General features: G+C 47.8%; 1 protein-coding gene across 2 annotated transcripts; it reads right to left on the bottom strand.

Moving 5' to 3' along the window:
* Nucleotides 1-1,703: 1,703 nt before the first annotated feature.
* Nucleotides 1,704-11,832, bottom strand: Prpf19 (pre-mRNA processing factor 19). Of its 2 annotated transcripts, none has more exons than XM_021151453.1 (16): nt 11,603-11,832; nt 9,415-9,564; nt 9,177-9,253; nt 8,022-8,220; nt 7,868-7,941; nt 7,713-7,775; nt 6,923-6,964; nt 6,741-6,815; nt 6,372-6,447; nt 6,101-6,210; nt 4,638-4,793; nt 4,378-4,447; nt 4,101-4,186; nt 3,696-3,866; nt 3,469-3,574; nt 1,704-2,201 (listed from the first exon to the last, which is right to left on the bottom strand). In XM_021151453.1, the coding sequence occupies exons 1-16, from the start codon at nt 11,619-11,621 to the stop codon at nt 2,104-2,106; spliced, it is 1,572 nt and encodes a 523-aa protein (XP_021007112.1). In that variant the 5' UTR covers nt 11,622-11,832; the 3' UTR covers nt 1,704-2,103. The 2 variants fall into 2 exon arrangements, with proteins under 2 accessions (XP_021007112.1, XP_021007114.1); XM_021151455.1 differs by having other exon boundaries at nt 8,022-8,163.
* Between the last annotated feature and the right edge of the window lie 4,714 nt (nt 11,833-16,546).

The raw sequence follows: 16,546 nt of genomic DNA, 5'->3' as shown, positions 1-16,546 counted from the left end.
TACTTGTTGAAACTGATTTCACATTTACCCTGTTACTGAAGAACTGTAAGACAATTTTTAAAAAAGACCACACTTCACTGGGCAATGGTGTCATATGCCTTTAATCCCAGCACTCGGGAGACAGAGTGAGTTCTAGGACAGCCAGGGCTATCGAGAGAAACCTAGCCTTCAAAGAAAAAGGAAATAAAACTGCTTGAGGGCATGTTCAACTAGAGCAATCCCACGAGAAGCCACAGCTTCTTCAGTCCAGAGTGGATGTCAGTGTGAGGAACTTCTGAGAACGCACTCCAGCACTGACTGCCTCACTGCTCCAGCTTCCATGGTCACCCACCACAACTCAGCAACCCACTGAGCATCATGGCCCAGGATGCCCACCGACCCATGATCACTCAGTAATCTCTTGGCCCTTTGTAATCCTGTGCATTCGTATGGGGAATACAGATATGTACATATGCATGCAGAGGGCGGAGGATTGATTACTTTGGATGTCATCCTCAGGAGTTGTTTTGAAATAGGGTTTTAGTCTAGGGCCCACTAATTAGGTTAGGTCAATTTGTGTGTGAACTCCTGGGATCCTTGTGTCTCTGCCTCCCCAGCACTGAGAGGAAGGGCTCACCATGCCTGGCTTTTTTACATTAGGTGCTGGGGATTAAATTCAGCTCATGGCGACCTAGAAAGCACTTTACTAATGGAGCTGTCTCCCCAGCCCCTGTAGGTTTACCGGATACACTTCTAGGGAGCAGTGGGCTACATAGTAATCACAGCAGATGGGTTCTCTACTATAGATTTTCCATTCTGGAAGATAGGGTAAATTAGAATCTCCTTGCCCACAGGACAGCCTGATAGAACATACCCAGTTGTTCTGTTGTGTTATCAGGACCCCCTAGCTTCCCCACAGCCCTTTAGGCGATAGCTCACTTCTCAGGTCTTCCTTCCCAAGAGTTTCTCTGTGGACTCACCAACCCAACCCCACCCCCACACCTTCCTCCCTCATCTTGCCACACTCCTAACCTCAAAGCAGGCTCCAAATGCCAACATTCCATTGGGGTGGCCCTACTTACAGCCCTAAGGATCCCCAAGGCAAGCTAATGGTTACTTACCCTTGGACAGCAGCAGGTACCTCACTCACCTCAACCTCAGAACCTTCCTTCCTTCTTCCTACAATTCTCCCCTCCTTTAGTACTAGGTAACTTCCGAATGTCAAGCAGCCACAGGAGCCCACATTAATCCCCTCCTGTTTTTATCATCTAATGTTTTATTTACTGTGCTCTAGTCTAGCTGTCTGCCCAGAGAACAGCTCTACTTCAACAGATTAGCTGCCAGTCAAGAAAATCTCTTTGGTCAAGCCAGCCAGGAATCAGTGTATATCATCTCCCCCTGAAGTATTATCCCTAGCAATCCACTCACAGCAACCCACCAGCAGGCTAAGGCTAATCTTCTAGGGCCTGGCTACCTTTCCGGCTTGTAAGAGAGGCCAAGTCAGGGAGCAAGCAGAGCACAAGTGACAGAGGCCCTGGAAACAAGGTCAAGGCTTCCGGAGCATGGAGACCTCTGACAGACGGCTTTCAGGCTTTCCCTCATTTCTGCTGCAGGGGAGGCTTCCTAGTCACTCGTGTCCCATTTCTGCTGTCCCACACTGTGCTCCCTCTCCCGTGACCTTCCCCAGTCAGGGTTTCTGGCAGACAGACACAAGAAGCTGACTGTTTACTGTGTAGCTTTTTTTTTTTAATGAAACTAGATCGCTGCTTACAAAAACCTGCAAGAGTCCTCCTGCCCCTCCCCTTCACAGTTCCCTTGGCTCACCTCCCTGTCTCAGAAGAGCTGAAACAGAGCAGGCATGGAACAGCTGCCACCACTGGGGGAGGTGCTGGACTCCGACTCTGAGCACTTTACAAGGGTGACCGTTCCCTGGGGCCCAAAGGCTGCATGGATAGCAGTGTTCTATGTGCCCTGGCTCAGACCATCATCCAGACCAAAATGAAATGATGTGAATGTCCCCCCCCACCAGACCTCCCTCTCCTCCTAAAGTCCCACCCCCACCCCCACCCTCTAACTCTAACCCACTACTGAGATGAGGCCCAGAACTGTGAGAAGGCATAGGGCCTACAGACTGTAGAATTTGAGGCTCCTGTCCATGCCAGTTGAAGCGATGAACTTGGCATGGTGTCCAAAGGCCACTCCAGTGGTCAGGCCACTGTGCTCTGAGGAGAGAAGAAAGGGAAGTGTGAGAAAGCTGTTCCTTCTTCAGGCTCAACAATGATTTTGTTTTGAGTAGCATGCTCCTGGCACAAACTCAGATGGTAAGGGTCAGACTGCACTATACCCCCCAATGGCAGATTCTGCGCACTGCTTATCCTTAGCCAGCACTCAGCACCTGGCAGGAAGCAGTGCTCTTTGGTGGTGGGGTGAATGAATATCGGGATACCACCTGAGCTTTTTGGGCAAGAGTACTTCAGTCCGGCAGAAATCTTGGTATGTATGTTTAGCTTTAGCTCACTGCTTGGATCTGGAATAGTCCATTAGCCTGTTGTAGCTCACAGATGTCAAAGTTCAGGGCACACAGCATAGAGCTAGATCCAGAATAAACAAAGCTGAGCTATCATCTTCACAGGACTCAGGTAGCTGGAGACCATGGGCAAGTTCCTTCCAGACACAGGATAACACCTGGAGCTCCCTAGCTCCCCAGAGAAAAGCCCTCTTGCATTCCCAACAGGCCCAAACTCAGGGTGATCCTCTGGCTTCAGCTATTTAGTGTTGAATTACAGGTATGAGTTACCACCTGCAGCAACATCCCCACCCTAAAGATGAAGCTAAAGCAACCCAGGGTCACAGGGTGGCTCCAAGGTGAGAAACACTCTTGCTCAGCACTGTGCCAACCTTAGACATTGCCCTTAAGTACTTGTGTTGGGGCCTGAACATCTGCTCCTGTGGGAAAGGTCCTGAACTCCATCTCCATATAGAGCAAAACAAACGTACTCAACTACCTTCCATCCAACCTGATTTACAAGCTTCACGACTCACCCATGACAGACCCCAATAAAAAGTTCACAAAAAGTAATACTCAAATTCAGACCAAATATACCGTAAGACACTTCTAACCTAAGCACTTTCATATAATCCCCACTAAGTATCTTCATTTATTCCAGTTTTCCGGGAGCATCAGAGAGATCACAGTTTGGTCCTCTCAACACACAACTTGGGAAAGGCCAGCTAGTAACAGTATTCACAGCCAAACACACTCACAAGTACTTTTCCTAGGGTACAATGCTCTACTGCCCCTAGCCATAAGTAAAAGCTGCTGGGTGGGGTGGGAGTGAGGGCTCAGTGACAGAACCTTGGCTATGTTCTATTCCCATGACAGCAAAAAGAGAGAAAAGACAGGCTTATCTAAGCCAAGCCCAGAGCTTTACCCCCACTTCTCTCCAGAACAGACACCCAAGGCCCTGGGAAGCCACAAGCAGCCTCTACCTGTAAAGTGAAGAATCTCTGTCCACTGTTTGCAGATGTAGATCTGGACATCTGTACCCCCAAGGGCCAGGTAGGTGCCGCTCTGGTCAAAGATTAGTGACTTCACCTGCCAAACCCCAAAGAGAGGCAATTACACAAAACAAGTGGGAACAAACAGAAGCAGCTTACATGAACGCAGAAACCATCACTGAGTAAGGAGAAACAACGGAGACTGGGGAGGAACACACCTCAAAGTTGTTGTCCAGCTGCAATGTCTTGAAGTTCTTCAACTTGCGTAAGTCCCAGAGCTTGACTGAGGAATCATCAGCTGCCGTGGCCAGGTAGTACCCATTCTCAGAGAAGGCGATGCTGGTAATGGGGCCAGAGTGGCCAGGGAAGTTGGCCACATTGGTACGCTCCTACAGGTGGGGGTTGGGCAATGAAATAACATTCACTCGTTAAGTGAGGAAAAAACACAGGGCTTACCAAACTCCTATTCTGAGATGTCCCACAAACCCACAGTTCCTTGATCACACTCATGCCACACAAACAGAGCCAGCATCTCTTCTCCCAAGCCCTGAGATTCCCCAGAGCCTGTCACCACAGCTCACTAGTTCCTCCTCTGGGCCCCAGATGAGGCCTGCATGTCCTACCTTCAAGTCCCAGATCTTGATCTGGGAGTCCATGGTTCCTGTTCCAAAGATGAGCCCATCAGGGTGGAACTGTGCACAGGTAAGAGCTGAGGAAAGAGGAGAGGAATCTGTAGTCACAAGTCTGCAGGACAGCGAGAGCTCTTCATTCCTCACTGTGCCCAGGACAAATACTATACTGGTGCCAACGGTAAACAAGGTCTTGAGAACACATAAGCAAATGACTACATAAACGTACTGACAAACTACAAAGGAGCTCAGTGCCTCGATGGCCACTTACAGCAGCCGGAGGTCTCATCTGTCACCTTAGTGAGCACACGCCCTGTCTGGATGTCAGAGAAGGCCCAGTACTGGAAATGAGACAGAAAAGCCAATGAGAAAGTGGGTCTGGTGGCCTTCAAGACAGACCCCACTTGCAGAGTTAGTTCCCAGAGAAGAAACATTTCCAAAACTCTGGGAACCCGGTTGCCCCCAGAAAGATGGCCCCTCCTCCCAGGATGAGAAAGCAGCCCCCTCAGGACCCCCTGGCTGTGACTGTACCTGATCATCAGAGGAGCTCAGGAGATAGTCTCCAGTAGCATGGAGGCTAAGGCCTGTCACTGCACTCTCATGGGCCCGAACAACCTGTACGCAGGAAGTGTTCGGGACTGACCAAATCCTGATAGTAGCATCAGGGGACGCAGAAAACACCAGTTCCTGAAAGGAAGCGAGCAAGAATCAGAGTCCAAGAGGTGAGATGCATTATAACACTTTTTTCCAGAGTGATAAGGACAGCTACAACTGCCTGCAACCACTACCCCAGTCCCACCTGTAACCATCCATCTAAACAACACAGCCAAGAGAGCGTGCTGCTAGGCCAAGCGAAATTTTCACTACTTACAGGACAAAGAACAACTGAATCAGAGAGCTGTCAGACTGGGTGATATGGCTAGTGCAACTGAGGGATCAGGGTCATGTACCACCTGCAGCCAAAGATGACTGTACTAGATGGCCAAGATCAGAGCAGCACTGAGCCTATGTTCCTTCCACTTAGACCTCAAGGGCAAGTTGATTAACCTAGGATAGTAACAGCTAAAAGATAAAAGCAACTATCCTCTTTCATGAACACATTTTCATAAAAGCCAAATGTAGCCCTAATATTAAATAAGCAGGAAAGTAGTGCTTTCAAGTATAATTAAAATTTTCAGTTTGTCAGTTGTGGTGGTTTGATTAAGAATGGACACCATGGGCTCATACTTAGTCACCAAAAGTGGCACTATTTGAAAGGATTAGAAGGTATGCCCTTTTCAGAGGAAGTATGTCACCTATGTTTGTCTGTGTGCACACATGTATCTGTCTGTCTATCTGTCTCCTTTCAGATAAGGATACAGCTCTCAGCTACTGTTCCAGTGCCATGCTTGCCACTATACTCCCTGCCACGATAATGGACTCACCCAATTAAATGGTTTCTCTTATAAAAGTTGCCATGGTCATGGTGTCTCTTTGCAGCAACAGAACACTGACTAAAGCATACATACTCCTCTATGTCTCAGTTTCCTAACTCCTCAAGAGAAAGACTACCTGGGAGGCACTGCTCCAGCACCAGAGGCAGCAGCATACCAAGCCACTGTATTCTTGGCTCAAATCTTATGAAGCCATGACTCTCATCTACTAAGCTAGCTTTATCCCCTAAGCCAAGGGTTCTCATCTATTTGAACTCCCACAACTTTCAACAGTCAACATTAAGTTTTTAGGCTAACCCCATAAGTTCACGGGAATGGGCACCTGGCGGTTAAAACTACATGGAGCTGGGCCATCTGTAGTTTTATCTATAAACACTCGAGGGTGCTTGTTGATGCCATTTACTTTCTCCCCTGGTTTGAGAACCACTGTCATGGGGTCATCATGGAGACCATCAATGCCTGATTCTCCAAAACGCTAGGGGTTGGGCAATTAGTCCTGAGACTCAAAACCACTGGAACTGGACTTAGAAAAAGACAAGGGTGACTTCGAGAGTGCCTTACCTGAGAAGGATGAAACACCACACTGGTGACCTTCTTGGTATGGCCTTTGAGAGTGGCCAGGATTTGCTCAGTACTCTTATCAAAGACAACAACATTTTTATCTGCCCCACCTGGAGAAGATCCAAAGAAGACAAAAATGAGCCAGGCTTTTAAGTACCCTGGGCTACAGAAGGTCTTTCTGTCCTTAAATCCATGCAGAGAACCAAGGGCCTGTCCCTTCCCTGGGTCCTGCCATCCCTCATTTTGACTGTCAGGTCAGGCCTAGACTCACCAGTGAGAATCTTGTTGGTGTCTGAGGGACACAGGTCCAGAGCGAGAATCCCAGGAATGCTAGCACTGTGTAGCCCCTTTGCAGACAGAGCCACATGAAACCCAGTCACAGCCAAATCCAAGCCTCACAGCTCCTCCACTCCCCTTGCCCACACCCCCTATATTCCTCTCCAGCCAGGAAACGAGAGTTAATTCTATCCCTTATCCATCCAGCTTGGCTGGCTGCCTGGATGCACCAATTCCCCCACTGCATGGCAGGACAGAAGAGCAGCCAAGTCGAGACAACGTGCCAGAGACCTGAGAAGCATTTCCCATGACTCCTCTGGCCATCTTGTCCTAGAAACAGTAGGGCCCACCTTCAGCCACTTACCACATGGGATGCCACCTGCCGGTACTTGCTGAGCTCTTCAGGTTTCACCAGCTCCTCAGGGACAGTCTTTCCTCTCTAAGAAAACAAAACAAAACAAAAAACCCCAAAGAACAGCAATGAAAGCGGGCTTCTACTAGCCCTTTCTCCAAGAAGGCAAGTGTTCACAGCAGGCAACAACTCACCTTCTTACGCTCCGTGGTTAGCACAGTGGCCTTGTCTTGAAGCTGTGGAGAACATAAATAATTTTGTGAGAAAAATAATTTTGTAAGAACAAAGCACACTGGGTGCTAGTCACATATGGTATCATAAGCATCATCAAAAACATGCTATCTGCCAAGCTATGGGATAACAGCTGACACATTTCCATCCTGATCTTATAAGGTCAGGTATCTATGACTTTATGGTACAGCTGAGAAAAATGAAGGTTAAAAGAACTCCCTTGCCAGAGTGGGTAGGGACGGGAACTAAGTTGTGGTGCTGGTCGAGGCTACAAGCCTGAGTGCTCAGATGAGCTGCTCATATTCCGTTGGACTCACAAATGAAGACTACATTCAACAGAACCCTGAGTTACAGTCTGGAAGCCTGCTCTGCCTCTTCTCAGCTGTCTGACTTGCCACTTCAGACTCCTCATCTGAAGATAACGATAACTCTTATTCTAAGGCAAAACATTCAAAATCTGTAACAAAATGGCTTAATATCAACAAAGATCATAATAACCGCAAGAGCTAAAAACTGCCCTTATCAGTAATTAAATCTTTCGCACAGCAAGCCTGTGAAGTACACACACCTCATTCTATTCAGAAGCCAGGGAAATGAGACATAGAAAGCCAGACTAAAGTAAGCTTCATCAGAAAGCTCTCGATTGGCAGTGCAGGCTCCCACATTGCCCACCGTGAGAGATTCTTATGGGCCCCCAATGCCTGTGGTACTAATGGGGGGACTGCAGTCCCATCAGAGGTGCACATGACTCACCTTCTGGATAATCTCAGGGGTCATTCCCACCAGCTCACCCAAATCCATGGGCTCTCCTGCACCCTGCAGAAAAGAAAGGGAGAGTGGGAGGGGCTCACAACACCAAAAACTTCTGTGTAAGGGACAGCTACTGGGGCCTGGAAGGGAACACTTACCACAACACTGGGCTGTGAGCTTGGCACAGCCTGAGGTACAATAAGCCCAGCCTGTGGTTTCAGAGTAGCCAGAGCTGAGAGAAAAGATGATGTTAGAAAAGGGACATTACAAAGCAGGGCCAGAAGATGGGGAGCAGCAGGGAATACAAGAGACCTTCTCGAGCAGCAGTGACCTCTTTGGTGAGCCGGGCAATGACTCGGCAGGCAGCATCGTGTTGGTACAGAGCATGGGACAGCTCCTGGCGGGTTGTCTGCAGTTGCTGGCGAAGAGTGAAGCTGTGCAGCATGACTGCATCCTGGGAGAGGGTAGGCCACTGTGAGGACTGGGGGAGAGCCGGAGAATTCGGCCAACCCTAGAGAAGAGGACACCACCTCCTATTCTACACTGAAACCAACCTGAACTATTCAGAGACCCAAGCCATCATCTGAGTGACCCTGAATGCCCTGTACGGCATTCAGGCTCCTACCCACACTGTACTCTGGACACACAGAGGGAGTTAGCTCCTTCCACCCCCACCTTTGCTATTCGCCAGCAGATCACGGGTATTAATGTCATCACCTCTCTGAAAGGAAGTAACTACACTGCTGTGGTTATTTACTGGCTACCCTCAGCAAATGCAGAGCCCAGTAATGAAAAAGTCCCCGATGTCACAAAGCAAATATGTCATATATTCTACTTCTTACAGAATCCAGATAGACAGGACTAATGAGAGTCCTAAGTCATAAAGGCTGACTCTGGAGAAAACTTTGGAATCTAGGTCTGCAAGAGTTCCAGCAACCAGGCTCCTCTTGTGTTGGCATCTTGTTCCTCACAAATGAAATAAGTAAGGCTGGCACAAAATGAGGGGCTGCTCAGTGGCCCAGGGACTACATTACCCCTGTGTTCATCACCCCAAGAGTCAGGCCTGGTGGTTGGCACTTATAATCCTAGCACTAGAAGGCTGAGGCAAAAGGACCACAAGTTGCAGAGCAGTCGAGGCCACAAAGCAACGTCCTATCTCAAGGCAATAAGAGGGCCTGCAGAGAGTTGAGAGAGTCCAGGAATTAAGAGCACTTGCTGTTCTTCCAGAGGTCCCAGGTTCGATTCCCCAGACCCACATGGTGGTTCACAACTGTTTAGAACTACAGTTCCAAGAGAACATGCACCCTCTCCCGCCTTCCAAACACCAGGCACATAAGTAATACACGGTCATACGTGTAAACAAGACCCATACACAGGAAAGAAAAGAGAAGAAAAGAAAAGAGGGAGGCCCCATCTTTTCAATCCCCAGGTCCTGGCCCAGAGGTGCATTCGCTTCACAGAACTCACCCACTCATCCTGCAAGGCTTTCAGAATGGCTGGGATGCTGGTGGCGGAGGGAGGCTTGGGTCGGATTGGGTGAGCAACTGCCAAGAGAGGCAGCAAAGTAGGTATGAAGAACCAGAACCCAGGGAACTCTCCCCCTCCCCCACCCACAGCCACCATCTTCTCCACCAGATTGGCTCCACCTCCCACCGGTGAAGGCTGAGCTGAGGAGGCCTTGGACTTGAGGCTACTGGGCAGGCACCTTTGATGTCGATGAGCTGCTCCTCTGAGAGAGGCTGGTTGTTGATAGGATCTGTGCCATTCTCTGCAATGTACTTCTCAATGAGTCGCCGCTCATACACATGATTAGAGACAGGGGACACACACGGGTGCTCTGGCACTTCATTGGAGACTACAGAGAAAGACGGGCAGTGAGAGTGAGCACAGGATAAAAGGAGACGTGGGCAGAGGAGATTCTTCACTGCGTCAGCCCCAACAAGACCATGTCCTCATAGTCAGCTATCAGGAAGCAAGGTCTGTGACAGCAAGCCTGCCCGTACTTGGTCCTACAATGCTTGCCAACTACTTAGCTAGATTCTCCGGTCTGCTGATAATAAAAGTCAATAAATAATAACTGCCCACATCCTATGTGCCAGTACTGTACAGAGTGGTCAGTAAGTCCTGCCCATCTCATTTTTGAACCCAGATGGACAGAGAAGTACACAGAGCACAACTCAAACCTGTCATCCATTGGGAGCCCTAGACAGATCAACAGGGGAAATTCCAAAGCAACGTGACAAGTACTGGTAAATTGGAAACAAACAAACAAAGAGCTCTGCTACTACATGCCAAGCAAGATTCTATTCTAAGCGCTTGACAGAATAGTCTATGTACCCTTGAAGATGGCCGTTACAGCTGTCACTGACCTCCAGGACAATGCAGATACTAAGCTGACACTTGATAAACATCATAACAGGGTAAATGAGTGCAAAAGTCCTGGGGCCCAGAAAATATCCCAAAGTACGAAGCCTTGAGCATGCTTAACTACCAAAATAAAAAGTAAAAATAAAGAAATGAAGGCCCCAAAAGCAGGCTCAAAACCAAGGTCTCTCTGACCTTCTCAGACCCTCTTGTTTCTCTACCTTCCCCTAAACAGGGACAACTGGTTCACTTTAGCAGACAAGTGGAAGCTACCTCCACATCAGACTCTTCTGAAAGCTGCTCTAAGATAGCGACTTGTCACGTCACAAAACAGCTCTTATTCACCACACAATTCTATTCAGCCTCCCATAGGTTGTGAGTCACCATCCTAAGGTTCAAGCTCCTATTCTTCTCCGTGGGTTCCCTTAGAATCACCTATTTTTGCAGGACTCCCATGCATGTGTTATTAAGTATGGATTTGTGCCATATTTAAAACCCGTATCTTGTACACAGCCTTCCAGTCCTATTCTGTTGGTTTATCACACTACTCAACGACTAAAGCTTTCTGGGAGCTTTCCCTCTTCTACCAGAGGAAGGATGATAGCCCTGGGTACTTAAGAGTGTTGTCTCAAAGATGGAAAGAAAACAAATCGTTTGTAAGTACTTTGCAAACTGCAATTTCTCCAGTATGAGATTTCCTTTTCTGCTTGTCATTTCCCTCCTCCTTTTCTTTCTTTGAACTAATGGCAACGTCTGAGAGGGAAATAGAGAAGGCGAGGAAACTAGTAACGTGGTAAACAATATGGGAGAACACCCGCAATGCCGTAATACCCCAACACCCCAAGACAGGACAGCATACTGCACGGGAAAACCATGGATCCAGGCTCAAAGCGCCAAGCTCCACTGCTTAGCTCCCTCGCACACCCCTAGGTAAACCCATTCTTCAAGACTTCCGACACCCTCTGTAACTCACGGATCTTTATTTCCCTTCAGACAATTCTTGTAAGCATAAAATGAGATCACCGTTTGGAAATGCATCGTAAATCAATACAGGTTTTCTAAACATTCGCTGTTTTCATTAGTCATACTGCGCGAGGCTAGAAGCCAGACACCTGGCTTCCAGCCCTGTCTCGAAGTCACTGCGTGATCTCTGCAAATCGGAAACTCCGATTCCTAAGCGAGGTTTCCCAAGCAATGCCCACTGCAATGCTTTCAATTTTGCAGATGGGGAAACTGAGGCCCAAACCCGCTAGAGCCCAGATCACAATTGGAGGCGGATCCTGGGCATGTCCTCGGGTTTTTGACACCAAGAGCTGTTTTTCACTGCACCAGCTCCTCCCCCCCACTTCTGCTCAGGCCTGTCTCAGCTCTGTAAAACGACGCCGGTTTCAAAAGACCCCTGAGACAGTCATTCTTCCCAGCTACGTGAATTGCGCAGCCCTGCGCAAATGCACCCTGCACGCAGGGCCGGGAGCTCCGAGCCACAGGGGCCACACACGCTCCCGCCTCCCGCCGCAGCCAGCACTCACTCGAGCAGATCAGGGACATGGCGCCGTCGTAGCGCTGCTGCCAGTCGCCTCACAGAGGGTTCCCGGTTCTCTGTAGCCTCCGCGGGCCACTTCCGGTCCCCCGCCGCTTCCGGAGCGCTCGGACGCGGGTAGACAGCTGCCCGGCGTGGCGATGCTCGCACAACTGCTTCACGTGGGGAGGTGGCCGGTGGCGCGCCTCAGCCTTCTGCAGCTAACGGAAACTGCCCTTTCCCAGCATGCAACCGAGCAGGAAAAGGCCCGCCTCGAAACACTCGGCTGTTTCCGCATTGGCTCGGCTTCTTCCGGCGAGCTCTCCAAGAGGCCTGAGGCGGGAAGGAGAGCAGAAACTACATTTCCCATGAGGCTGCGGGGACCGCCAAGGCTTTTTTTTTTTTTTTTTAAGATGGAGCTGCTGTCACCTAGGGAACACTAGTCTTTGAAATGGTCGTGTGCAAGACAGATTTTTCAGGAGCTTGTAAAAGTGCAGATTCCTAGGGTCTGCCTTAGAGAGTCTGTAGGCATGATTCGGAGACCTGTGTTCCTTGGCTGGCTTTTGAGAAACAATGTGACCCTGTAAATAAAGCACAAATGAGTAAAGAAACTAACACTGCCTAAATTCTGTCTCTACTCTTGCTCTGGAAATATGGGCAAGTCAATGACTTCGTTGCCTGCTACGTTTTAAATATAGTCTGTTTTGTAAACTCGAGGGAATTTAGTTCCCAGCGTCTTATGTGTATGTTTAAAAGAATGGAAATTTGACGGGAGTGTTTGCAGAAGTCTTTAAATACAGGCACTCGGCTTCAGAGGCAGGCAGATCTCAGAGTTCAAGTCCAACCTGGTTATATAGTGAGCTCCAATCCAGGGCAGTCAGGGCTGTGTAGAGAGAACATGTCTCAATAAAGCAACAAACAGTAAGAGTGGAAAGTTAGCACAACTATGGTGTTTTTCTGTGGTTTTGGTTTTGTTTTTTGAGACTGGGTTTGTGTGTGTGTGTGTGTGTGTGTGTATGTGTGTGTGTGTGTCTGTGTGTGTCTGTGTGTGTGTAGCCCTGGCTGTCCTGGAACTCTGCAGACAAGGCTGGCCTCAAACTCAAAAGATCTTCCTGTCTCGGCCTTTTGAGTGCTGAAATCAAAGGTGTGTGTCATTACTATCTAGCTTAACTGTGGAATGTAGAGGTGGGATCTTTGGAATTAGAATAAGACATTACCAGAATCCTGGTGGAGTTCATATAGGGAAAGAAAGAGTGAACAGGCACAAATGAACGAGTTGACTTCCATGGCAATGTGACACCAGCAAGGAAGAGGCCCTAGACATTGCCCACGTCATTCTCTTTGAACCTTGTGCTTCTAGAACTTTGAGCAAGAAGAACCCTCTTTTCTTTAAAGTAGCCTGCCTCAGGTGTTTTGTTATAATAACAGTTCCCTGCCTCCTGCCAACTTCTTTTGTTTTCTCTACTAAAGACTGGACCAGACCGGCTGCTGAGCCTGATACCCAAGTTCAGTCCCCAAGACCCACATGGCAGAAGGAGAGAATTGACTTCCACATATTATCCTCCAACCTACACACACACACACACACACACACACACACACATACACACACACAAGCACACACACTAAAATAAATAAATAGGCTAGGCCTGGTGGCACATTGAGAGTAAGTAGATAAACTAAAATGGTATCAGTCATACTGGAGTTCTATGTTAGCAAATTAAAACTAGCTCTCTGACCTTCTAAGAAATCAGGACAGACAGAGGCAATGGCCACATGTCCTAGCCCTGCCAATCACAGCAAGCATGGTAACTATGTTCTGCCTGCCTTGGTCCTTATGAAAAGTACACTGGAGAAATCTGACCTATCAACCAGTCAGCTCTCTGCACTTCCCTCTTCGTCTCCTAGCCTCCCAAGGAAAACATGCTCAGGCCTTCTCCTTTGTTTTATTTCTGCTTCCTGTCTAGGGAATGACTCCCCTCTGAGCCATCAGGACGCACTTTGGCTCATGGAATGAGGTGTTGCCCAATTCTACAATCACAAAATATAGCCAACATAAATCTTTAATGTGATCTAATTGGTCTAAGAGACAGAAATGAGATGAAGAAAGAAACGCTGAAATAGGCTGGGCAGTGGTGGTACACGCCTTTAATCCCAGCACTTGGGAGGCAGAGGCAGGAGGATTTCTGAGTTCGAGGCCAGCCTGGTCCACAGAGTGAGTTCCAGGACAGCCAGGGCTACACAGAGAATCCCTGTCTTGAAAACAAACAAACAAACAAACAAACAAACAAAACAAAAACAACCACTGACATAGATTACAGTCTGTGGAATGATGGGCACATAAACAAGAAGAAGAAAGTTCCAGATGGGTAGGTGTTCTAAATACAAGATAAATTAGAGTGGGTTGAGAAGGTAGTACTGGGGTTGGAGGAGTGACTACTTTAGCAGGGTATGAAAAAGCTATGCATGGCCACTGGGGAGATGATGTTTGTTTTTAGCACGTAAATTTTATTTTAGTGTGTATGTGGATGCATGTGCCACAGCCCATGATTATATGTCAAAGGAGAACCTCAGAGAATTGGCTCACTCCCATCACGTTGGTCTTGGAATGGAAGTCAGGTTGTCAGACTTGACAGGAAGTTCCTTTCCCCAGTGAGCTATTTCACCAAACCAAAGGGTGGCAACATTTTTGCTGAGACCTAAGTAAGGGACACGAGTCAGTCCTGAGACCACAGATACCTGATGAGCCAACCTCCTCCACAGTCTCACCTCACCTCCCTCTTAGCCACACTGGCCCTTCAGTGGCCCCAGGAGACCTTCGGTGGGTGCTCAAAATGTTTATGTGGCTACCTTGCACCAACTCCTTCCCCCTTCCCCTACGTAACCAAACCCTCCAGGGCAAACCAAAGCCTCATCTTCAGTATTGCCTTCTCTGTGGGTCCTCTCTTGACCTTTGGCAGGCTTTTTGGTTGTTGTTGTTTGTTTGTTTGTTTGTTTGTTTGTTTGTTTAACTATCCAGCCCATTTTGAGTAACTACTGTTGTTTTAATTAATTTTTTTTAGAACATCCCCTTTGATATCTGAGTCCTCCTCGATAGATTGTACTACTCTCTGCTAGTTCTCAAGAGTCCAAGAGTGTGACCCCAGTGCCTGGCACTTAGGAACATTGTCACTATTGTTTATTGAATGGCAGGCTGCCTGACAGGCCTGGCATCTCAAGTATTTAGATGTATGGTAGGAAATAAATGAGTCTAGGTGGGGCCCCTGAATGCAAGGTGATTAGACTAGATTGGCCTGCCAAAAAAGCAGCATTTAATTGAGTTTTGAGCTGATAACCACACTTCCAGAAATTTCCTCTGGAAGAGACGTACTATGGAGTTGGGAATAGAATAGTATTGTGTGTCTATGTCCTCTGAATTTTAACATTCCCTCAAGAAGGAGCCAGGAGGAGGGAGGCCTCAAGACTCAAGAACTAGTGGCAGTTACCAGGCTCCGTAAATTCAGAATGTTACAAGATTTTTCAAAGCTTCTCCCCACTCTTAAAAAAGGCAGGCGGATTTCTGAGTTCGAGGCCAGCCTGGTCTACAGAGTGAGTTCCAGGACAGCCAGAACTGCACAGAGAAACCCTGTCTTGAAAAACCAAAACCAAAACCAAAACAAAAACCAAAACCAAAACAAAAACAAAAACAAAAACAAAAAACCCACAAAAACAAAAAAAAAAACCAAAAAAGCAGTAAATCACTGGGGGAGAGAAAGGACTCTTAGTGGAACTGCCTGAAAGTTGATGGGGAGCCCCAAGGAAACAGCTTTTGTGAATTCTCCCTAATGCTGGGGTGGGTGTTTTAATAATGCAGTTAACTTTGAGTCACCCATAGGCCATCACACTGATAAACTCACTGCTTCACCAAGCTAGGCTTGGGTGGAGTTGTTTCTTTGGCTCTCTCCCCAGGAAAAGCCACACAACACGTGGAATAAAAGAAATGAGGCCTGGCATGTTAGAAACTTGGCCCTCTTAACCGTGTTGAGAGAAGGGACCTTTAGGAAGTGACTGGATGGTGAGGGTTCTGACTGCATAGATAACGAAATTAACAGGTTAGTATTAAAGGAGCGGTTTTGTTATATAAATTTGTTCTGTAGAAATGGGGACAGGGTCCAGTGGCAGAGTGTTTGCCTAGTTAATGTAAGCTGCTAGGCTCCATCTCTAGCACCACAAAAATAAAAATAAAAATAAAAATAAAAATAAAAATAAAAATAAAAATAGGGCCAGTCAGATGGTTCAGCAGGGCAATGCATCCGCTGTTCAAGCCTGGTGACCAAGTTCAATCTCAGCTCCCACATAAGGGGAGCTGAAACTCCAGAAAGTTGGCCTCTGGCCTCCAATACGCTCACAGTGGTTATGTACACACACAGCACACATGCACACACACTCGCGCACGCGCGCACACACACACACACACACACACACACACACACATGCATGTGCACACACACATGCACACTTTACTGTCAGGCATATTGCTTTGAGTTACCGTGTGATTCTCTGTTGTGTTATATGTTGTAGCACTCTGCAGATGCTGGAGCCATTCCTGGACTTTCTAGCCTCGAAAACGTGAGCTAAATAAAACCTTCACTGTTTTATAAATAGCCTCTGGTGTTAGCATTCCTTCTAGGCTCTGCCCTATAGTTACCTGGCAACAGTAGGTACATCTGACTCACAATAGAAGGGGCTGTTTGCCCTCTCCTCACTCTTATATCTTTTGATCCTCTTACTCTCTTATTTCCTGCCCCTTCTCCCTCTCTCCCCATCCCCTTCCCCCTCTCTCTCCACTTGTTCCTGGCTGGCTTCTCTCTGTCTCTGTCTCTCTGTCTGTCTGTCTGTCTGTCTTTTTCTGTCTCTACTCCCTCCTCAACTCCCCTTTTTTTTTTTTTTTTTTTTTTTTTTTTGGTTTTTCGAG

This window comes from Mus caroli, chromosome 19 (genome assembly GCF_900094665.2).
Source record: "Mus caroli chromosome 19, CAROLI_EIJ_v1.1, whole genome shotgun sequence".
Taxonomy (NCBI): domain Eukaryota; kingdom Metazoa; phylum Chordata; class Mammalia; order Rodentia; family Muridae; genus Mus; species Mus caroli.
This window is presented reverse-complemented; position numbering and strand designations above follow the sequence as displayed.

What these genes read in the sequence shown, in the direction of transcription:
- Prpf19 (XM_021151453.1), bottom strand. An exon ending in GGTCACTGCTGCTCGAGAAG is followed by an intron (nt 7,942 to 8,021) that starts GTCTCTTGTATT and finishes CTTTTCTCTCAG; the next exon opens with CTCTGGCTACTCTGAAACCA. An exon ending in CACCAACAAGATTCTCACTG is followed by an intron (nt 6,211 to 6,371) that starts GTGAGTCTAGGC and finishes GATCTTCTCCAG; the next exon opens with GTGGGGCAGATAAAAATGTT.